This window comes from Mobula birostris, chromosome 3 (genome assembly GCF_030028105.1).
Source record: "Mobula birostris isolate sMobBir1 chromosome 3, sMobBir1.hap1, whole genome shotgun sequence".
NCBI lineage: Eukaryota > Metazoa > Chordata > Chondrichthyes > Myliobatiformes > Myliobatidae > Mobula > Mobula birostris.
Window position 1 is genome coordinate 206,699,107 of NC_092372.1, and position 23,543 is coordinate 206,722,649.

General features: G+C 43.6%; 1 protein-coding gene across 2 annotated transcripts in view; it reads left to right on the plus strand.

Annotated features, from left to right (window-relative positions):
* ptprn2 (protein tyrosine phosphatase receptor type N2) overlaps nt 1–23,543 on the plus strand; it is a 1,029,064-nt gene that overhangs the window by 9,954 nt on the left and 995,567 nt on the right. The window contains exon 1 of one of the 2 annotated variants that reach the window (XM_072254030.1): nt 20,078–20,148. The exons of the other annotated variant lie outside the window; for it this stretch is intronic. Coding sequence (XP_072110131.1) covers nt 20,115–20,148 — 34 coding nt within the window. The 5' untranslated portion in view covers nt 20,078–20,114. Of the gene's footprint in view, nt 1–20,077; nt 20,149–23,543 lie in introns of those variants that run through there. 2 annotated transcript variants of the gene reach the window in all.

A 23,543-nucleotide genomic window follows, 5' to 3' on the forward strand; every position in this document is an offset into this window, starting at 1 on the left:
ATATGTGTCTTCCTGCTACCTGCTTTGTTGCCACTGGAGACAAATAGGCCCTAAAATAATAAGTTTTGACATTTTTGTGGAGAACTATTACAAGAGGCCTTCATGCCAGGTCTATTTGACTTGCCCAGTACAGAGTTCTGTGGGCGAGCCTTTACTTGGCTGTAGATCTGTGGCTCCATTTAATTGATTTGTGGTTTATCTGTCCCCAGTTGCTGGCCATCTCCACTGGGTTTCCATACTTCTGTGCAACATTGAAGGAGACTACCTTGACCCATCCAATCTGTGCCAACTCGTAGTGCAGTTCCATGCTCTCATTAATTATCCTTGTAGCCTGTTCTCACAAAAGTTTGAATCTGTGGAAGGCCAGAATAAAGAGCCGTGGGTTTTTAACATGGCACCTGTGAGGTCAGGAATCACTCCTTCTTACAAAAGAAGTTGCGATCTGGAGGCCTCCATTCATATTAGTCACATGTTATGTTTTCTGATAATATAGAGAAAGACCATTTAGTCTATTGAGTCCACACTGGCTCTTAAAGCACTCCTTTTAGACAAATTGCCTTATTTGTTACCTTATCAACAATTCTCCTTGCAAGTCCTTCAGCCTCCCTCCGCTAACCCCTTCCCCTGCGCCATTTCACCTCTCACCCATCTACAGCACGGAACCAGGCCCTCAGCCCGTCCAGTTCATGCCAACCTGATAATCTGCCTAGTTCCAACCTGCCTGCAGCTGAACTACAGTCCTCCAAGCTCCCTTTTCAACCACATAACTGTTCAAACTTCTCTTAAGTGTTACAATTAAAATGTGACGTTTCTGCTAGCAACTTTCCACACTCACATCACCCTCTGAGCGAAGATGTTCCTCTTCAGATTCACCTCAAATATTTTACCATTCACCCTAAACCCATGGCTGCTAGTTCTGCTCTCACCTAGCCTGAGGGGAAAAGGCCTACATGTATTCACCCTATTTTTTCCCACTCATAATTTTATATACCCGTGTAAGATCTTCCCTCATTCTCTTATGCTCTAGGGACTAAAATCTTAACCTATTCAACCAGATCCTCAAGCCCTAACAACATCCATGTAAGCTTTCTCTGCATCCTTTCAAGCTTATTGCAGATATCCCACCCTGCAAAAACTCATTTCAGGGGGGTAGCACCATCAATTTGCGGGAGACTCCCGGAACGTCCAGGAGAGGTGGGATGTCTGCAATAGAGTAGCTCCTTAGCAGCTAACCAGCTAGTTTAAATAACGTTAGCTATGCTAATGAACAAATGACACCTGTTAAACTCACCTCAACATGTCTTTTACAGTCTTAACCCACCATGGGTAATAGAAAAGTCACTGTTCCAAACAGTGCAGCGAGCAACACTGTCATTATTTATGACCCCTATTAGGCAGGGTTATACTTTAGGGCAGTCTGGGGTGACGTACGTATTATACTTTCTTTTTTTGGAACACTCTACCATGGTGTGCTCTTGCTCTCTTTCTCTCTCTCTCGCTCTCTCTTTCTCTCATGGTCGCTCTCTCACTCTCTTTCGCGCTCTCTCTCGTCGCTCTCGCGCTTGCTCTCTTGCTCACTCTCTCGCTCTCGCTCTCTCTTGCTTTCTCTCTCTCGCTCTTGCGCTCTGTCGCTCACTCGCTCTCAAAAAAATTGATTTCCGGGATATTGTACATAATTTGCGGGCATCAGGAAGCCACTATTAATATGCGGGAGACTCCCGGAACTTCCGGGAGAGGTGGGATGTCTGTTATTGATACCTTTCCTGTATGTAGGTGATCTGAACTGCACGCTGTACTCTAAAATTGGCCTCCCCAACTTCTTGTACAATCTCAATATAAATTGGAGATTGCTAATAGACTGACCTGACTAAGGCTTCTTTCTTATAGGTAAGAGCTACAGAAACTAAGGCTGCAGATGTTGAATTAAGATCTAGATCAGCTCAAATCTAACAATAGGACTGAAATGCTTTATGTTTTCTATCCTAAAGCAACCATTTTTATTGCATTCACTTTGGTTATATTTTTTGTCCATCGATTTCCTTCTGGAAGTGCCCATCTCTGCGATTGCTGCAATGCTTCTGACTGACATAATGTATGAAACATTTCTTGTTCAACCTTAAGCTTCCTGGGAGTGAATATCTTCAATAATGTGTCCTGATCCAACTATGTAGACACCATAGCCAAGAGGCGGACAAATTTGTCATGTCACCTTTACTGTCTCCAATTTCTATTAATGGGAAGTACAGTATCCTATCTGGATGCAGCAGCTGGTCTACCCATGACTGTAAGAAACTGCAGAGAGTTGTGGACACAGCTCAGCACATCACTGAAAACAGCCTCCCCTCCGTAATCTCTGTCCACCTGCCTTGCTGCCTCTGTAAAGCAGCCTGCATAATCATACCAAGGGGCTGGAGACTACCTAGATGGTATATGAGGTGTTGCTCCTCCAACCTGAGCTTAGCCTCATCATGGCAGTAGAGGAGGCCATGTATGGACATATCTGAATGGGAATGGAAAGTAGAGTTGAAGTGGATGGCTACCGGGAGATCCTGTCTGTTGTGGCGGGCGGAGTGGAGTGGTAGTCTCCAGCCCCTTGGTATGAACATAGAATTCTCCAACTTCCGGTAATTCCCTTCCCCTCCCTTCCTCTATCCCTATTTCGCATCACCTCCCTCATAGTTCCGCCTCCTTCTACTATTGTTCTCCTGCCAATCACCTCCCTGCTTCCCCTCCCCCACCCCTTTGTCATAAAAATTACTGTTTTTTTCAACTACCAGCATTCTTCAAACCCTCCCCAAAGTTCTTCCTTCAGTCCTGACGAAGGGTTTCGGCCCGAAACGTTGACTAATCTTTTCAACTGATGCTGACTGACTTGTTGAGTTCCTCCAGCGCATTGTGAGTGTTCCTTTGACAACAGCATCTGCAGATTATTTTGTATTCCCCAAGAATGTTGACTGTTTGTTCCCGCCCATAGATGGTACCTGACTTGCTGTGTTCCTCCAGCATTCTCTGTGTGTTGCTCAGGATTTCCAGTATCTGTAGCATCTCTTGTGTTTACAGCTTCTATCTTTTGTTTTACAACCATGGAATGATCCCCTTGCATGGTAAAATGGACTCCTAACAATCTTACATGTTATAGCCTGAAGAAGCATCTCGGCCCGAAACATCAATTATGTACTCTTTTCCATAGATCTGCCTGACCTGCTGAGTTCCTCCAGCAGTTTATGTGTCTTGCTTTGGATTTCCAGCAACTGCAGATTTTGTTATAGCTTTGCACCTTGTTGCCTACCGGCACTGCACTTTCTCAGTATCTGTAATATATATTCTGCATTCAGTTACTGTTTTCCTATCTACTATCTCAATGCACTGGTGCAATGAAATGATCTGTATGGATAGCATGCAACACAAAGTTTTTTCATTGTACCTCAGTGCATGTGAAAATAATAAACCAATTTACCGATCTGCATTGTAAATAATCACTTCATAATGTTTGTTGCATAGAAATGAATTTTAATAAATTACAGGTCAACCTAATTCCTGAATCATTTCCATCATATTTTTAGTAACTTTAAGGTTAAATATAATTGAACCTGCCACCCAGTTCTTGTAGTTCAAAAGTCATTTTCACAGTGTCTTGCATTCATGATGACAGAGGCTAACAGTGAGTAATCCGTTTATTGAGTTCATTATGGCTGTTGACAAGAGTAACAGGAATAGTTGGTAGGCTTCCAAGAGCATCTTTCTATCCCATACTTCAATGATTGTTTTCCTTCACAAAGCAGTGATCATTGACTGCTTTGGTGAGTAAGTGGGGGCCTGGGGAAGGGAAGCAGTTTCGGAGAAATTTGTCAGCGAACACTGTATCGACAGTCTCCTCTCCTGTCAGACTCCTTCTTCTTCAGCCCTTTACCTCTTCCACCTATTATCTTCTAGCTTCTTACTTCATCCCCCCCTTCTTTCACCCACCCTCCTCTCCCCTCACCTATCACCTGCCAGCATGTACTCCTTTTCCTATCGCGCCCCCACCCCCTGACTTTTAATTCTGGCTTCTTTTTCAGTTCCAATGAAAGATCTTAGCCCAAGATGTTGACTCTTCATTCCCTCCATAGATGCTGCCTGACCTCCTGCATTTTGTTGGTGTAGCTCTGTATAAAGATTCCTTCCTTTCAGTTGCTATTTTCCACCTCTTCCCAACCTCATTGTTAGTTTGGTTGCAAATGCTTATGACAATATTGAAGCCACATGGCAAAGTATACAGGAGTAGCTCATCAGTCCAGACGTGATGTGATTTGATTATAGTTGCTGCCTTAACGGTTTCTTCTTGGTTATTTTTTTTTTGACTTACTGACAAGGCCAGCATTTATTCCTTTGGATAAGATGGAGGAGAACTGCTGCTGCTGTGCTGCTGCATTGTTTCCGCTGATTGTTGATGGATGCTGTGCTCCAGGATTGAAGAAGAAGGGCCGCGTACTGTACTTTCATGTGAGAATGAAGCGAGACTTGGAGGGGATCCTGCAGATTGCTATATCCCCAAGTTCCTGAAGTCTTTGTTTTATTCATCCAACCTCAAGCATTTTGAGTCTTGCATCATTTGAAACTGTACCAATATCCTCATTTAGAGTTATTCAAAAGTTCAAAGTAAATTTATTATCACAGTACATGTATGTCACCATATACAACCCTGAGATTCATTTTCTTGTAGGCATACTCAATAAATCTGTAATAGAATCAATGAAAGATCGCACCAATTTGTGCGTTCAACCAATGTGCAAAAGACAACCAATGGTGCAAATACAAAAAGAAAGAAATAATAATCATAAATAAATAAGCAATAAATATCGAGAATATGAGATGAAGAGTCCTTGAAAGTGAGTCCATAGATTGTGGAAACATTTCAATGATGGGGCAAGTGAAGCTGAGTGAAATTTTCAGCTTCGGTTCAAAGCCTTATGGTTGAGGGGTAATAGCTATCCCTGAACCTGGTGGTGTGAGTTCTGAGACTCCTGTACCTTCTTCCCAATGGAGGCAGTGAGAAGGGAGCGTGTCCTGGTTGATCATTCTGACCCTATGCTGCTCACCTAGCACCCGCCCACACCAATCTCATTTTATTCTCCCCACATATCTTCCTGGGCGTTAACGTCCCAGAGGTTCTATCCCGAGCCCAACATATTGATTCAATCACAAAGAAGGCACACTAGCAGCTCTATTGAATTTGAAGAAAATCACCAAAGACCCATACAAGTTTCTTGCCTGAGCACTTAGACTAGTTGCATCAATGAGTGCCTCAATGCACAGGATCAAAAGAGCTGTACGGGTTAGTAGACTCAAGAGCTACATCGTGGACTATAGCCTGCAATGACGGACAGTTTCAACAGGCTTTGCCTCAGGCAGCTGGCATCCATCATTAAGGACCTTTACCATCCAGGACTTGCCCTTGTTTCATAACTACAAACAAGTGGGTGGTACAAGGGCTTGAAGACCTCTGTGTTCTAGGATCAGCTTCTTTCTCTTCAGCATCAGATCTCCGAACAATCCACATGCCCTTGAACATTTCCTCTCTTCTACTACTTTTGGTTATTTTTTATTACAACTTCTGGTCATTTTTCATGTCATGCTCTGTATCGCTGTCACAAAACAACAAATTTCACAACATATATTAGCGATAATAAAACTGTTTCTGATTGCATTACCGCTCAACCACACAGTCGGGACAATTTACGTTATCCAATTAACCCAGTAGCCTGCACATATTTGGAGCAACAAACGGTCTGCTGGGTGAGCTCAGCCAGTCGAGGAACATCTGTGGGAGGAAAAGAACTGTCAACGTTTTCGGTCGAAAACCTACATCAGGAGTTGACATTCTGGGGATGTGAGCAGAAACCGAAGTTCCTCAAGGAAACACACAGACATGGAGGAGCTGCAAACTCCACACCGACAGCACCAGAGGTCTGGATTGAACCCAGGCCCATGGCAACGTGAGGCAACAACTTTAGTGTTATCGCCATAGTGACACCTAAAGGCCTGACAACACTTAGAAGGCGCTTGGAATTCTGAAATTCATGTTGGGACGTTCTGAGGTTGTGCAATGCCATCTAAGTGCAGGTTCCAACTTCGTGTTATGATTAGGATTTGATTATCAGCACCATTTATGTTCTATATGTTCTATACTGGACAGGTATATGGAGGAATTTAAGGTGGGGTTTTATATGGGAGGCAGGGTTTAAGGGTCGGCACAACATTGTGGGCCGAAGGGCCCGTAGTGTGCTGTACTGTTCTGTGTTCTATTTCTTCTGACATATAAGTGAATGCTTTGAAATTGATGGAAATCTGATCTTGGTGTATTGAAGCAATGTGTGTAGAGGTTCAGACTGGGGGTGAGCTATTGCTGAAAACCTGACCTGTGATTCTTGATGCACCTGAAGTCACTGACACCCTGCTTTTATTTTGCCTACCTCTCTTTTTTTCCCCTTTGTTCATTCCCTTGAAAGATAATTCTAGTGATATTTTGCGGAACATGATGCCAAATTGTAGTCAGGATATAGAATCTTAAAAAAGTGACAACTATCTCCTTTGATTCATGAAAATCTTGTGTGTGCCATGAGGTAAACTTAGTTCAGTCTGGGAGGGCTGTACCTGTTGAACATAGAAGAGTGCATACAGGCCCTTTGGGCAACAATGTTGTGCTGATCTTTTAACCTACTCTAAAATCTAACCCTTCCCTCTTACATCACCCTTCTCTTTTCTATAATCCATCTATCTAGGAGTTTCTGAAATGCCCCGACTGTATCTTCCTCTACCACCGCCCCTGGCAGGGTGTATCATGCGCCCTTCTTTCCCTTTATAAATGACATCTGAGACTCCCCCCTCCCATACATTCTTCCAGTCTCCTTAAAATAATGACCCCTTGTATGAGACATTTCTGTCCTGGGAAAGAGTCTCCAGCCGCCCACTTTACCAAGGCTTCATTATCTTGTATGCCTCAATCAGGTCAGCCCGTTCTCTCCAAAAGAGCTTGTGGTTTACATTGTTAACTACATAAATGACCCCCATTCTAAATTCATATTTACAGGTTGGTTTAGCAGGAAGACCAAGTATAAATACAGGTGTTGGGAGTTAATGGTGCATATGAGGACCGCTGCTTGCGACGTGGGTTCAGATCCCACACTGAAGCTACGTTTATTACAATCACACAAAAAAGAAACAAGCATAATTTTGGTTTTGATCTGTTCAACTGAGGTTCACAGTTTGTTCATCTGCAGGCATTTTACTGCATGACCCTATTAAGCATGTGTAGAATCTTTGTTTCATGGATAACCTTGACATGCAATGAGTATGGCAGCAATATTTAATGACAAATATACACTTAGCAAGGAATTGAAAACAATAGGAACATCAGGAGCCTACTCTGGCACTGATAGTCTAATTGTGTGTAAAGAGCCACACAGTCAGCTGATAGGTGGTCACTTCAAGGGAACAGGTTTCCTGGTATACCCTCACTGGTTCATGCCATTGTTATATGACATTATTCATAGATATTGATCAATATATTTTGATCTTTAGGCACCAAAATAGAAAGACCAAAATATAATACAAGCGCAAGCAGTTGTGCGACATGATTACATTCATTTGGCAAGATGGTATTTTCCTCCCCAGCATCTTACTTCACCTATCTTCCCACCCACCCCCGCCCAGTTTCATCTATCACCTTCCAGCTTGTATTCCTTCCACTTCTCCACATCTTCTCATTCTGGGTTCTTACCCCTTCCTTTCCAGTGCTGACGAAGAGTCTTCGAAATGTCGACCCTTTATTTCTTTCATTGATGCTGAGTTCCTCCACTATTTTGTGTGTGTTGCTATGATGTTTTCATCATCCTCTTTTCAAACTGCATTAGTCTACTTCAAAGATGAGCATTCATTTATGTATGTGCTTATAAAGAGGCCCCTTAAGGCTGACATAGTAAGGGGAGGTAGTGTGGATTCGCTCCCACACTACCTACTAAATGTTCTCAGTGGCATGCATCTCAAATAACCTCTGAAAACCAAGGCCAGCTCCTGGCCTTCATGTCTGGCTTAACCACTAAGCCCGGTGGCACCATTCATGCTGACAGGAGAAGGAGCAAAGGCGGGTTACTGGTGCCTTACAATCGTCACTTCAGGCAGATGGTGCTTGTCAGCCACAGTTCATCTAGGAGAAGGAAAACTCTGATCTCAAACCTCCGCTGCTCACGGGGAAGGCTTCAGGAGAAAACCCCATTTAAAAAAAAATCTGGAGCTAGAGTCACTAAGGCAGTCTTATGTTGAGTGGCAACTCCTACCATATCACTGGTGCCAGACAGTATCGGTCTTTGCTGCCCTTTTGGACTCATCAGCTGCATGGGGTGGCAGAGCCTGCTGCATGAGCAACAGCTTGCTCTCCATATCCTACCGCCCTGGCTTGCGTGTCACATAGACAGTCAGGACGCGAATGAAGTAAATCCGAACACCCAAGTGCCATGTTTTTTAATGAAAAAATTTTGTTATTCATCTTGGCAATTTTCCCCAAGGTAGTTCTGGAGTTAATTGTAACTGTTTTTCAGAGAGAGAATTATTCTGGTGGACCTCTGATTCAGCATGCTGAGTATTGGTTTCAATATATTCACTGACATCAAGTTCCTATCTGGGGGTGTATATAAACCAATAATATTGATGGAGGTGTGTGCAATAGGGTAGAGGCTTTGTTCTTTTGTTGAAGATGGTACCCTCGAGGGTCCTAGAGCAACAGAGAATATCTGAGAATGGCATTTAGTCTGCAAAGGATAAACAGTTTCTGAGGTGATGGATCATGTCAATGGTTTAGAAACATAAAATCAAGTGCTTTAATGCTCACTGTTGGTGATACTTGGCATTTTTCATTCAGGGCCAAGGGGGAAGAACATGCAGAGAGAAAATGAAACTAAAGCAAAATGAAAACAAGATGTTAAGAAATAGCCAATGTACAATGACTGTCTATATTTACTTTTTTGGATGCTTTTCTTTATTTTCTGTGAAGGTAAGCCTGGGAATACAAGGACATCCCTTTAGAGCAGAGATGAGGAGGAATTTCTTTAAGAGGTGGGTGGTGATCCTGCGGAATTCTTTGCCACACACAGAAGCCAAATCCTTGGGTATATTTAAAGCAAAGGTGTGACAGGTTCTTGGTTGGTAACAGCATGAAAGGTTACAGGGAGAAGGCAGGAGAATGGGGATGGGAGAAATAATAAATCAGCCCTGATGGAATGTTGGAGCAGACTCAATGGACTGAATGGCCCAGTTCTGTTCCTCTGTATGTATCGTGGTCTTGTGCTAGAGGAATCAATTAATGTCAACACAAACTGGATTGCTTAGGTTTCAGACATTGGTCAAAGTTAGATGAACTATTTTGGGAAATGTCACAATTTAACTATATTTCATAAACACAGAGACCTTGCAGAAGCTGGAAATCCAGAGCAACACACACAAATTGCAGGAGGAAGCTCAGCAGATCAGGCAGCATCAATGGACATTTCAGGCTGACACCCTTCATCAGGACTGGAAAGAAAAGGGAAAGAAGCCAATTAGAAGATGAGGGGTGGGGAAAGACTAAAAGCTGGTATGGGATAGGAGAAGCCAGGTAAGGAGGAAGGTTGGTGGGTGAGGGGATGAAGTAAGAAGCTGGGAGGTGATTGCTGGAAAAAATAAAGGGCTGAAGAAGGAGGAATCTGACAGGAGAAGAGAGTGGACCATCAAAGAAAGGAAAGGAGGAGGGGCACGGGAGAGAGGTGATTGGCAGTTCGTGAGAAGGGAATGGGTAAAAGGGGAGCTATAATGGGAAATTGAAAAAGGGAGAAGGGGGAGGGTGGAGAAATTTCTGGAAGTTAGAGAAATTGATGTTATTCTATTTTTCAGTTTAACTATTTATTGTTATTCAATCTATTATTGAAATGGTCTGTTTCCAACTGATAAAATGAGCAAAAAGTGTAGGGGTTGGTCTGACCCCAAGTCCTTTATATGGGAGAGCCAGGAAAGCCAAGAAACTTACCACCTGATCCTAAATGTTCACATTATATTACTAGTGATTGTCTGTAAATGATGGAACTTGTCATGCAACACCACAACAGTTTGATGCAAAATGTAATTGGGTTTACCAAATTGCTATGGGGAAGATACCTAATTCATTGTCCTTTGCTATTTGAGGTTTAGATGACTGCCATTACATGGGAACTCAGGGTAGGGAGATGTCAGCCGTTGGATGGAATAGTTTCATGTTGAACAGATTACTGGAGTTGCAGTCCTGGAGTTAAAAGCTAGCAATGTAGGAGGGTAGTTTTATTTATTCATTAGTTTTCTTTTAATTGTGGTCTTCACTGGCAAGGCCACCAGTTACTCCCTATCCTAAATTGTCCTCAGGAAGGTGGTACAGTCCTTCCGGTGAAGGTTTTGCCACAATGCTTATGGGAAAGGAACCCAGTGGCAGTGAAGAATAGTGGCATATTTCCAAGCCAACTGGTGGGGAACTTGAGGGTGAGTTTTCCTTAGACCCGCTGTTCTTGATGGAAGGTGCCTTTGGTTTGGGAGTTGCAGTTGAGTAACACTGGCCGATTAGCTCCAATACATTTTGTGAACAGTAAGTTTTGTTCATTTGTGATGGAGAGGTGGAATGTTTAGAATGGTTGATGAAATATCCATCAAGTGGATTTTTTTTTTTATCATGGATGTTGAAGAGCTGTTTAAGTAACTCAGGCAAATATTCCATCACATTCTTGACTTATATCTTGTAGATGGTGGGAAGTATTTAGGGTGTCAGGAGGTGAGTCACTTGCCCCAAGATAACCCACCTTTGACCAGAATCAGAATCAGGTTTATTATCACCGGCATGTGAGGTGAAATTTGTTAACTTAGCAGCAGCAGTTCAATGCAATACATAATCTAGCAGAGAGAGAAAAAATAATAATGATAAATAAAATAAAACATAATAAATGAACAAGTAAATCAATCAGCTTTAAATGCCACAATATTTATAGGATTGGTCCCGCTAAGTTTTCCATCAGCAGTGACCCTCACGATATTGATGGCTGATGACATGATGGCTAGTTGTTAAAGATGCATGGCTAGTTTCTTGTGTTGGAAGTAGTCATTGCATGACAATTTTGAAGAAGAAATGTTACATACTACTCGTCAGCCCATACCTGAATATTGTATGGACCTCACAGCAGTAGGCTTCATTGCTGAGGAGCTGTGAGTGGAAACAGCAAATGGACAGTTAGAAAGCATCCCCATCCCTGGCCATGTGGGAGAAGAAAACAGCTGGAGGTGGTTGGATGGCACTTGTAGTCATCACCTGGGCCTGGCCTGCTCTACTGCCATGATGAGGAAAAACTCAGGATGGAAGAACATCTCATATTCTGACTGGATAGCCTCCAATATGATAGCATGAACATTGATTTTCCCAACCTGGTAATTTCTCTCACTCTCCCTTCTCTCTTCTAACATTCTGCATTGTGGTTACCCTCTCACCCTTTCTTTTCTCCTCACCTGCTCACCACCTCCCTCTGTTCCCCTCCCCTCCTCCTTTTTCCATGGTCCACCCTCATCTCTTATCTGATTCCTCCTTCTTCATCCCTTTATGTCTTCCACCTATCATCTCCCAGCCTCTTACTTCATTCCACCTCCCCCCTCACCTGGTTTCATCAATCACCTTCTGGCTTGTACTCCTTCCCTTCCCAACCTTCTTATTCTAGTTTCTGCTCCCTTCCTTTCCAATCCTGAGTGTTGGCTTGAAACATTGATTCTTCCATAATTGTTTAACTACTGCTGCAAGTTTCGCTGGCTTGCAATTTCTTAATTATCCTTATTGTCCTCCTGAAGCAATGGAGCACAATTAGCTAATCTCGAGTCCTCTGTGGCTAAGGAGATGCAAATATCTCCTTCAAGGCCCCAGCAATCTCCTCTCTTGCATTTCATAATAACTTGGGACAGATTCCATCAGTCTCTAGGGTCTCATCCACCATAATGTCCTTCAAGATGTCCAGTACTGCCTCCTCCTTGATATCAATACCCCCTGATCTCGCTATCCTCCTCGTCCTTCACTTCAGTGAATATACTCCTTTAGAGCCTTGTTTACTTCCTCATGTTCTGACAATAAATACCTTCCCTTCATCCCTGAGCGGTTCGACCCTCTTGTTTTTAATATGTCTCAAACGTCTTGAGATTCTTTTTAATCCTGTTCACCAAGGACATACCATGGTCCCTGTGAGTCCTACTAATAATTTTTAAATTTTATATATGTGTTTATTAATAAATAAATAAATAACAGAACTATTTGATTTCTCTTCTGCTTCCTTTATATTCCTCAAGGGCCTTGTCCAATTTCGAATTCATAAATCTTTCATTTGCTTCCTTTCACTCTTTGAATTAAATTTACAGCATCAGAATTGTGTTTATTATCACTGGCATATGTCATGATATTTATTGTTTTGTGGCAGCAGCACGGTGCAAGTCATAAAAGTTACTATAATTTGCAATAGAAACTAAATGAATAAATATTGCAAAAGAGAAATAGGGAGGTATTGTTCATGGGTTCATGGATCATTCAGAAATCTGATGGAAGGAACTGTTTCTAAAATGTAGAGCATGGGTCTGTACCTCCTCCCTTAAAGTAGTAATGAGAAGAGACTCTTGGCATGAAGGCATGGTGTGGTGAAGTACCTACGATTTCATGATGTTAAGATAAAAAATTATTCTTTTATGATTGGATTAACCATAATTTGGAGTCAGCCTTCAAAATGCAACTATTCTCTGTACACTGATGACTGAGGTTAGGCATTGATCATGTGGATAGCCAGAGGCTTTTTTTCCCCAGGGCTGAAAGGGCTAACATGAGGGGGCATAGTTTTAAGGTGCTTGGAAATAGGTACAAGGGGGGATGTCAGAGGTGTGGCGGGTGTGTGGAATGCACTGCCAGTGACAGTGCTAGAGACAGATACAATAGGGTTTTTTAAGAGACTCTTAGATAGGTACATGGAGCTGAATGGTACATAGAAAAACAGAGTAGGCAGTTTCCAGAGTAGGTTACATGGTCAGCACAATGTTGTGGGCCAAAGGGCCTGTAATCCTCTGTAGATTTCTATGTTCTGTGTTCTACATAGGTTCCCTTTTATCCCAAAGATCAGCCCCATTCCACTGGAAAGCTTTTGGAGTTAGGGTGTACGTTACGTTCAAGTTCAAGTTTATTGTCATTCAGCCATACACAGTATACAGCTACAGTACTGTGCGTTTACGTGGCCACGTGGCCAACTGGTTGAGGCTAGCGACCTGAAGGTCGTGAGTTCGAGCCCCAGCCGAGGGAATGTGTTGTGTCCTTGAGCAAGGCACTTAATCACACATTGCTCTGCGACGACACTGGTGCCAAGCTGTATGGGTCCTAATGCCCTTCCCTTGGACAACATTGGTGTCATGGAGAGGGGAGACTTGCAGCATGGGCAACTGCTGGTCTTCCATACAACCTTGCCCAGGCCTGCGCCCTGGAGAGTGAAGACTTTCCAGGTGCAGATCCATGGTCTTGCAAGACTAACGGATGCCTTAAATAACTGTGCATTTATATAGCTAGGGTGCCCAAGACTTTTGCGCAGTACTGTATTTTGCAACGTGGAGTAGAGAGAGAGTTTGTAAATTTGGTGGGGGCCAAGGATATTGGGAATGGCAAGGGTCGAGCACCATAGGAGGGGTGTGGAACAGGTGGCAGAGAAGGAGTGCCCAGGGAAGGGGGGTGGCACAGGTGCACCCAGCCCAGAGACACCAGGCAAGCTCATTTGCTTCCAAACAATTAGCTTGTTGATCCTTACAGAATGTCCCTCTGCTGCTCGCCGCTCCCTTCCCCCTTTTCCAACCATGGTTCCCCTCTCCCTGCCCCCTTCCCACTCTCAGTCCACAATAGAGACCCTTACTGGAACGAGGTTTATCATCACTCACATAGGTCATGAGATTTGTTCTCTTTTTGAGGCAGCAGTACAGTGCAATACATAAAATTACTACAACACTGTAGTCTTGGGCACCATAGCTATATATATGTGCGTAAGTCTTTTGTACAGTACTATATATGAAACATCGATCCTGTGGAGCCAAGGTGCAAAATCCAGTAATATAGTCACACACAGCATGTGTAGCTATGATCCAGCTGTGACTGTATGTGCTTATGCATTGCGTTTGACTGTACGTACTGGGTTTTGCACCAAAACGAGAAAGATGGAGACGAGCATTGTGTGATTAGGAAGCCTTGGCTGACCCCTCTCTAACATGAGATTTGGTCTGTTGTGGAGATCACGTCTTGAGTGCCATAACGTAGCAGACATAAGGAAATCAACTTCCCGTTGACATCTAAACTCAAGAATAATACTTCTTGTTGCTTTTGTCTGGCAGAGTCAAAAGCTTTTGTGAGTTCAGGAAAGTTAAATACGTGTCTGTTTGTAGTTGATACATGGTGGCAGTCTGTCTTGGAGCCAAAAAACATGGAAACGGGCTCTTCGGCTCACTAACCCTCAAGCACCCATTTACATGCATCCTGCCCATCGACTCCTCCCAGGTTCTACCATTTTACAGAAGCTTGGTAACCTCCCAGCTTGCCTTTGGGATGTTGGAGGCACTGAAGATCACCTCGAATATGTGGTGGAATCTTCGGGGAGTTGATGGAATGTGGGTGAATGAAATGGGATTAGCGTCGGATTAATATAAAATTAATGTTTAATAACTTTCACGTACTGCCCGAACCCTCAGGTCTGTTTCTGTGCTGTATGACTTACAACTTTAATTCTTCCACTTCCACCCATTAATAGCACAACTCGACGCTCACGTTGCTCTAACTAAATGCTAAGTAAATTAATATTGTTTTTTTGAATCCAAAAAGTATTCAAAAATTGTCAGTAAAACAAGTGTTTAAATGTTTAATTGCAAATTAATAATCCAATTTGTTTTGCCTATGGAAGGTTCTTTAGTTTGGGTTTCACATCTTCATGCTTTGATAAGCTGGTCCACATTGATGCTTCTTAGCTGAGCCATTGTTTTAAATGCTCAACCGTCCTGAAATTATTAATCAACTTCACCCAGACCTTGTCAAGGATCATTATTGTGCACTGGCAGCTGAATTTAATATTCTGCAAGATTTTGAATATTTAAAGTTAAAAGTAAATTTATTATCAAAGTAAATATATGTCGCTATATACAATCCTGAGAGCCATTTGCTTGTGGGCATGCTCAATAAATCCATAATGGGGGCCGTCTGGTGGCGCAATGACATCAGCACCATACTCTGGAGTGGAGGTTCCTGGGTTCAAACCCAGTCGGATCTGCTCCCGAGTACGCTTTCCATCCGTGCCAGCTTGAGTGTTGAGATTGCAACTCGACCTCATAAAAATAAATGGAAAAATACTGTGAAATGTCTGTGTGAGGAGTGGCGCACAACACAGTCTCTCTCTCCCTCGCTCTGCGCCTTGTAAAGGCATGAAAAAGACATTTTCCCGCCGACATCGCACATGCACAGACGCATGCACGCATGGATGCAGACACCAAAAAAAATCCATAATGGAATAATAACCGTAACAGAATCAGTGAAAGACCGCACCAACTTCAGTGTTTAACCAGTGTGCAAATACAAAAAAGAAAGAAGTAATAATAATAATAATGATATTAAATAAACAATGAATATTGAGAACATAAGATGAAGGGTCCTTGAAAGTGAGTCCTTGGATTGTGGGAACAGTTCAATGATTAAGTGAAGCTGAGTGAAGTTATTCCCTTTGGATCAGAGCCTGATGGTTGAGGGGCAATAACTGTTCCTGAACCTGGTGGTGTGAGCCTTGAGGCTCCTGCACTTTCCTCCCGACAGCAGCAGTGAGAAGAGAGCATTGAACAAATAAGTTGTTTATAATTAGTGAATGTGATTAATTAAGATCCAGAGACCAGACTTTAACCAAGGTTTAACATGACTTGCAAAAATTCAGCTGTGGTTGTTCAGTATCCTTCCCCTTTGGGTTGGTAACATTCTCGGTGACCACATTCAAAGTGGTAACTTGCGCAAAGTGACCACAATTCTATCTCCTTTACAATAGCATTGGAGAGTGATAGGAACAGACGAGTTAGGAAAGCGTTTAATTGGAGTAAGGGGAAATATGAAGCTATCAGTCAGGAACTTGGAATCATAAATTCGGAACAGATGTTCTCAGCGAAATGTACGGCAGAAATGTGGCAAATGTTCAGGAGATATATGCATAGGTACATTCCAATGAGACAGGGAAAGGATGGTAGAGTACAGGAACTGTGGTGTACAAAGGCTGTTGAAAATCAGGTCAAGAAGTAAAGAAAAGCTCAAAAAACCAGGTCATGATAGAGATCTAGAAGATTATAAGGCTAGCAGCAAGGATCTTTAGAATGAAATTAGGAGAGCCAGAAGGGGCCATGAGAAGGTCTTGGCAAGCAGGATTAAAGAAAACCCCAAGGCATTCTACAAGTATGTGAAGAGCAAGAGGATAAGACGTGAGAGAATAGGACTAATCAAGTATGACAGTAGAAAAGTGTGTATGCAATTGAAGGAGATAGCTGAGGCACTTAATGAATACTTTGCTTCAGTATTCACTACGGAAAAGGACCTTGGCAATTGTAGGGATGACTTACAGTGGATTGAAAAGCTTGAGAATATAAATATTAAGGAAGAGGATGTGCTGGAGCTTTTGGAAAGCATCAAGTTGGATAAGTCTCTGGGACCGTACGAGATGTATCCCAGGCTACTGTGGGAGGCGAAGGAGGGAAATGCTGAGCCTCTGGCAATGATCTTGCATCATCACTGGGGACAGGAGAGGTTCCAGAGGATTGGAGGGTTGCAGATGCTGTTCCCTTATTCAAGAAAGGGTGTAGAGATAGCCCAGGAAATTATAGACCAATGAGTCTTACTTCAGTGGTTGGTATGTTGATGGAGAAGATGCTGAGAGGCAGGATTTATGAACAACTGGAGAGGCATAATATGATTAGGAATAGTCAGCATGGCTTTGTCAAAGATAGGTCGTGCCTTACGAGCCTGATTGAATTTTTTGAGGATGTGACTAAACACATTGATGAAAGTAGTGCCATAGATGTAGTGTATATGGATTTCAGCAAGGCATTTGATAAGGTACCCCATGCAAGGCTTATTGAGAAAGTAAGGAGGCATGGGATCCAAGGGGACATTGCTTTGTGGATCCAGAGCTGGTTTGCCCACAGAAGGCAAAGAATGGTTGTAGACAGGTCGTATTCTGCATAGAGGTCGGTGACCAGTGGTGTGCCTCAGGGATCTGTTCTGGGACCCCTTCTCTTTGTGATTTTTATAAATGACCTGGATGAGGAAGTGGAGGGATGTGTTAGTCAACTTGTGATGCCACAGAGGTTGGGGGTGTTGTGGATAGTGTGGAGGGCTGTCAGAAGTTATAGCGGGACATCAATTGGATGCAAAACTGGGCTGAGAAGTGGCAGATGGAGTTCAACCCAGATAAGTGTGAGGTGGTTCATTTTGGTAGATCAAATATGATGGCGGAATATAGTATTAATGGTAAGACTCTTGGCAGTGTGAAGGATCGGACGGATCTTGGGGTCCAAGTCCATAGGACACTCGAAGCTGCTGCACAGGTTGACTCTGTTGTTAAGAAGGCATATGGTGTATTGGCCTTCAACCATGGGATTGAGTTTAAGAGCGGAGAGGTAATGTTACAGCTATATAGGACCCTGGTCAGACCCCACTTCGAGTACTGTGCTCAGTTCTGGTCACCTCACTACAGGAAGGATGTGGAAACTATAGAAAGGGTGCAGGGGAGATTTACAAGGGTATTGCCTGGATTGGGGAGCGTGCCTTATGGGATTTGGTTGAGCGAATTTGGCCCTTTCTCCTTGGAGTGACAGAGGATGAGAGGTGACCTGATAGAGGTGTATAAGATGATGAGAGGCATTGATCGTGTGGATAGTCAGAGGCTTTTTCCCAAGGCTGAAATGGCTAACATGAGAGGGCACAGTTTTAAGGTGCTTGGAAGTAGGTACAGAGGAGATGTCAGGGGTGAGCTTTTACGCAGAGAGTGGTGAGTGCGTGGAATGGGCTGCCAGCGACGGTGGTGGAGGCGGATACGATAGGGTCTTTTAAGAGACTCCTGGATATGTACATGGAGCTTAGGAGAAGGCTATGAGTAACCTTAGCTAATTTCTAAATTAGTACATGTTCGGCACAGCATTGTGGGCTGAAGGGCCTGTATTGTGCTGTAGTTTTTTTTTATGTTACTATGAATATTGAAAGGCCTAGATAGAGTGGATGTATGGAGGATGTTTCCTGTAGTGAGGGAGTCTAGAACCAGAGAGCATAGCCTCAGAATAGAGGGACATCCATTTAGAACAGAGATGAGGAGAAACTTCTTTGGCCAGAGAGTGGAATACGTTGATACAGGCAGCTGTGGAGGCCAAGTCATTGAGTATATTTAAAGCAGAGGTTGATAGGTTCTTGATTTGTCAGGGCGTCAAAGGTAACGGGGAGGAGAAGATGGGAGAATGGGGTGAAGGGTGATAAGTCAGCTATGATTGAATGGCAGAGCAGACTTGATGGGCTGAATGGCCTAAATCTGCTCCTATGTCTTATGGTTTTATGGTCTAAGCTGCTTCAAAGTTTATAAAAATAATAACCACACTTTTACATTAACACAGTTCCAGCTGGTTGCAACAATTCGTGATAGAGAACTATGCAGAAGAGTAATTCTTGGCAGTTTCTAGAGTGGGTTACATGGCCAGCACAGCATTGTGGGCTGAAGGGCCTGTAATGTGCTGTAGATTTCTATGATTCTATGATCTTCTTAGTACTCAGAAATCTGAGTCCATGAATATTTTAAAGAATTGAAAATTGTCAAAGATATGGAGGGCTGTGATCTGGGAGGAAAGACGGCTTGGCATGGACTAGAAAAGGGCTGTTTCTGTGCTGTAATAATAATAGTAATTTATTTATAAAGCACTTTTTATACAGATGATGTAGTTCAAAGTGCTTTGCAATGGGATAAAGTGTGAACATGAAAGTAATGGACAAAATGATGTTAGTTAAAAGCAAGCTTAAATAAAAAGGTTTTGAGCTGGCTTTTAAACGTGTCAACTGAGTTTGCATCGCTTTTACTTTGAATTCCACAGTTTCGGAGCATAGTTCAAAAAAGCTGACCTGCTATTGAGGAAGATAGTTTAAATTTAAGAGACTGACAGAAGAACTGAGAGTTCAAGTAGGGTTATAAAATGAAAGCGATTCTGTGATGTACTCCGGTCCCAGACTGTTGAGATCTTTAAAACAAGTAAAGGAACTTTGAATTCAATTCTGGAAGATACAGGAAGCCAATGCAGGGTAGCTAGAACAGGAGTGATATTTTCCCTCATCCTGTTTTTGGTTAAAAGTCTAGCAGCAGTGTTCTGAATGAGCTGACTTTCGTTAAGATTGATTTGGAAGGCCAGTAAAAAGTGCGTTGTGGTAATCCAGTCTATTAAAGGCGTGAATTTTCAGCATCTTTACGTAACAGAAGCGGACGTATCTTTGCAATATTTCTTCAGTTTAGAAATGTTGCTCCGGCCACTTCCTTTATGTGCTGTTTCTGTAGTGCTCTATGACTCTCAATGAAAGACCCATCACACTGGGAAGGGAATTCCATAGCCTCACAATGCTTTTTTTTAATGATGAAAGAAAGCTATTAAGGAGTAGAGGGGTAGCATATACAATTAGTGGCCATTTTATTCGGTAGACCTTTACAATGACTTGTTAATGCAAAAATCTAAGCAGCCAATCATGTGGCAGCTACTTAATGCTGAAAAGCATACAGGCTTGGTCAAGAGGTACAGTTGTTATTCAGACCCAAGATCAGAATGGGGGAAAAATATGATCTAAATAACGCACACAAAAAAAAGAGATTGGCAGTTCTGATGAAGGGTCTCAGCCTGAAACGTCGACTGTTTATTCTTTCCCATAGATGCTGCCTGGCCTGCTGAGTTCCTCCAGCATTTTGTGTGTGTTGCTTGGATTTCCAGCATCTGCAGATTTTCTCTTGTTTAAGAAATGTGAACTAAGTGACATTGACCTTGGAGTGATTGTGATGCCAGAAACTGCTGATCTGCTGCGAACCTCATGTAAAGTATTCTTTAACTTTAACTTTTTACAGAGTATGGTGCAAGAAGACAAAAGCAAAAAAAAAATCCCAGTGAATGGCAGTTCTGTGGCCAAAAATGCCTTGTTAATGAGAGAGATCAGAGGAGAATGCCCAGAGTGGTTCAAGCTGACAGGAACTCAATAGTCATAGTCATACTTTATTGATCCCAGGGGGAAATTGGTTTTCGTTACAGTTGCACCATAAATAATAAATAGTAATAGAACCATAAATAGTTAAATAGTAATATGTAAATTATGCCAGTAAATTATGAAATAAGTCCAGGACCAGCCTATCGGCACGGGGTGTCTCACCCTCCAAGGGAGGAGTTGTAAAGTTTGATGGCCACAGGCAGGAATGACTTCCTATGACACTCTGTGCTGCATCGTGGAGGAATGTGTCTCTGGCTGAATGTACTCCTGTGACCACCCAGTACATTATGTAGTGGATGGGAGACATTGACCAAGATGGCATGCAACTTAGACAGCATCCTCTTTTCAGACACCACAGTGAGAGAGTCCAGTTCCATCCCCACAACATCACTGGCCTTACGAATAAGTTTGTTGATTCTGTTTGTGTCTGCTACCCTCAGCCTGCTGCCCCAGCACACAACAGCAAATGTGATAGCACTGGCCACCACAGATTCATAGAACATCCTCAGCATCGTCTGGCAGATGTTAAAGGACCTCAGTGTCCTCAGGAAATAGAGACGGCTCTGACCCTTCTTGTAGACAGCCTCAGTGTTCTTTGACCAGTCCAGTTTATTGTCAATTCGTATCCCCAGGTATTTGTAATCCTCCACCATGTCCACACTGACCCCCTGGATGGAAACAGGGGTCACCGGTACCTTAGCTCTCCTCAGGTCTACCACCAGCTCCTTAGTCTTTTTCACATTAAGCTGCAGATAATTCTGCTCACACCATGTGACAAAGTTTCCTACAGTAGCCCTGTACTCAACCTCATCTCCCTTGCTGATGCATCCAACTACGGCAGAGTCATCTGAAAACTTCTGAAGATGACAAGACTCTGTGCAGTAGTTGAAGTCTGAGGTGTAAATGGTGAAGAGAAAGGGAGATAAGACAGTCCCCTGTGGAGCCCCAGTGCTGCTGATCACTCTGTCGGACACACAGTGTTGCAAGCACACGTACTGTGGTCTGCCAGTCAGGTAATCAAGAATCCATGATATCAGGAAAGCATCCACCTGCATTGCTGTCAGCTTCTCCCCCAGCAGAGCAGGGCGGATGGTGTTGAACACACTGGAGAAGTCGAAAAACATTACCCTCACAGTGCTCGCTGGCTTGTCCAGGTGGGTGTAGACACGGTTCAGCAGGTAGACAATGGCATCCTCAACTCCTAGTCGGGGCTGGTAGACGAACTGGAGGGGATCTAAGTGTGGCCTGACCATAGGCCGGAGCAGCTCCAGAACAAGTCTCTCCAGAGTCTTCATGATGTGGGAGGTCAATGCCACCGGTCTGTAGTCATTGAGGCCGCTGGGGCGTGGCGACTTCGGCACAGGAACGAGGCAGGATGTCTTCCGCAGTACAGGAACCCTCCGGAGCCTCAGGCTCAGATTGAATACATGGCGAAGTACTCCACATAGCTGAGGGGCACAGGCTTTGAGCACCCTGGTACTGACACCATCCGGTCCTGTAGCCTTGCTTGGGTTGAGACGTTTCAGCTGTCTTCTCACCTGTTCAGCCGTGAAGCCTACCGTGGTGGTTTCGTGTGGGGAAGGGGTATAGTCATGAGAGCAGGGTGGGGGACTGTGAGGAGGGATAGAGGGGGAGAGTGTTGATTGGGGGCCGACAACAGATGGCTCATGTGGGGGATGGGCAGGGGTCACAATGTCAAATCTATTAAAGAACAGGTTAAGTTTGTTGGCCCTATCCACACTGCCCTCAGCTCCTCTGTTGCTAGTTTGCTGGAACCCAGTGATGGTCCTCATCCCCCTCCAGACCTCTCTCATGTTGTTCTGCTGGAGTTTCCACTCAAGGTTCCTCCTGTACCTGTCTTTAGCCTCCCTGATCCTGGCTTTCAGGTCCCTCTGTATTGCCCTCAGCTCCTCCCTATTTCCATTTCTAAACGCCCTCTTTTTAGCGTTCAGGATGTCCTTAATGTCCTTTGTCACCCATGGCTTGTTATTTGAATAACAAAGGACAGTTCTTGTCGGAACATTGCAGTCCACACAGAAGTTGATGTAATCAGTGATGCACTCTGTGAGCCCATCAATATCCTCTCCTTGTGGCTCACAGAGTGCCTGCCAGTCTGTCACCTCAAAACAACCCTGGAGTGCCTCATAAGCCTCCTCCAACCATTTCCTCACTGTCCTCAAGGTTGCAGGTTTACTCTTCACCAGAGGCACGTAGCAGGGTTTTAGATGCACCAGGTTGTGATCTGACCTTCCCAGTGGGGGGAGGAGAGAGGAGCTGTATGCATCCTTAACGTTAGCGTACATCAAATCCAGAGTCCTCTCCCCTCTGGTTGTACAGCTCACGTACTGCGTGAAGTTGGGCAGTGTCCTAACCATGGTAACCTGATTGAAGTCACCCGAGATGGTAATGAGGGCACTCGGGTGCTGGGTTTGTAGTCTGGCTATGACGGTGTAAACAATGTTACACGCCAACGTCAGGTTGGCAGAGGGAGGGATGTACACAACAACCACAATTGCATGCGAGATTTCCCTTGGCAAATAATATGGCCGGAGTCCAACAGCAAAATGTTCAATATCCGGGCTACAGACACGTTCCTTGATCGTAATATGCCCAGGATTGCACCATCTGTTATTTACCATGCATTACAACAGCGGTGTGCTGAAGAACGTCTCTGAATGCAAAACACATTGAACCTTCACGTGGTTGGCCTACAGCAGCAGAAGATCATGAACACACACTCAGTGGCCACTTTATTAAGTGCAGGAGGTACCTCCTAAAATGGCCACCGAGTGTACGTGGAGTTAAGTCACCGATTGGCCATTGATCTCTGAACAACAGGGTAGCCTGCAGTGGCTAAAAGGAACTCCTCCAGTGAGAATGGCCTTGAAGGTTTTCTCCAGAGCTTCTAATGATGCAAAAACATAAGAAATAGGAACAGGTGTAGGCCACTGGGCTCTCAAGCCTGCTCCAGACTTCATTCTTCTTCTATACAAGTTCCTCATAACCCTTGGTTCTCTGATCTTTCCAAAATGTATCTACAAATCTCCTTAAATACTACCATTGATCTAGCCTCCACAGCACTACAGGGCAGAGAATTCCAGAGATTCACTTCCTCTCCGAAATTCCTCAGCTTTGAATGGCCAGCCCCTAATCTTGTATTGATGACCCCTTGTTCAAGGTACACCCACTAGAAGAAACAGCATCCTAGGGGTTCCCAACCTCCTTT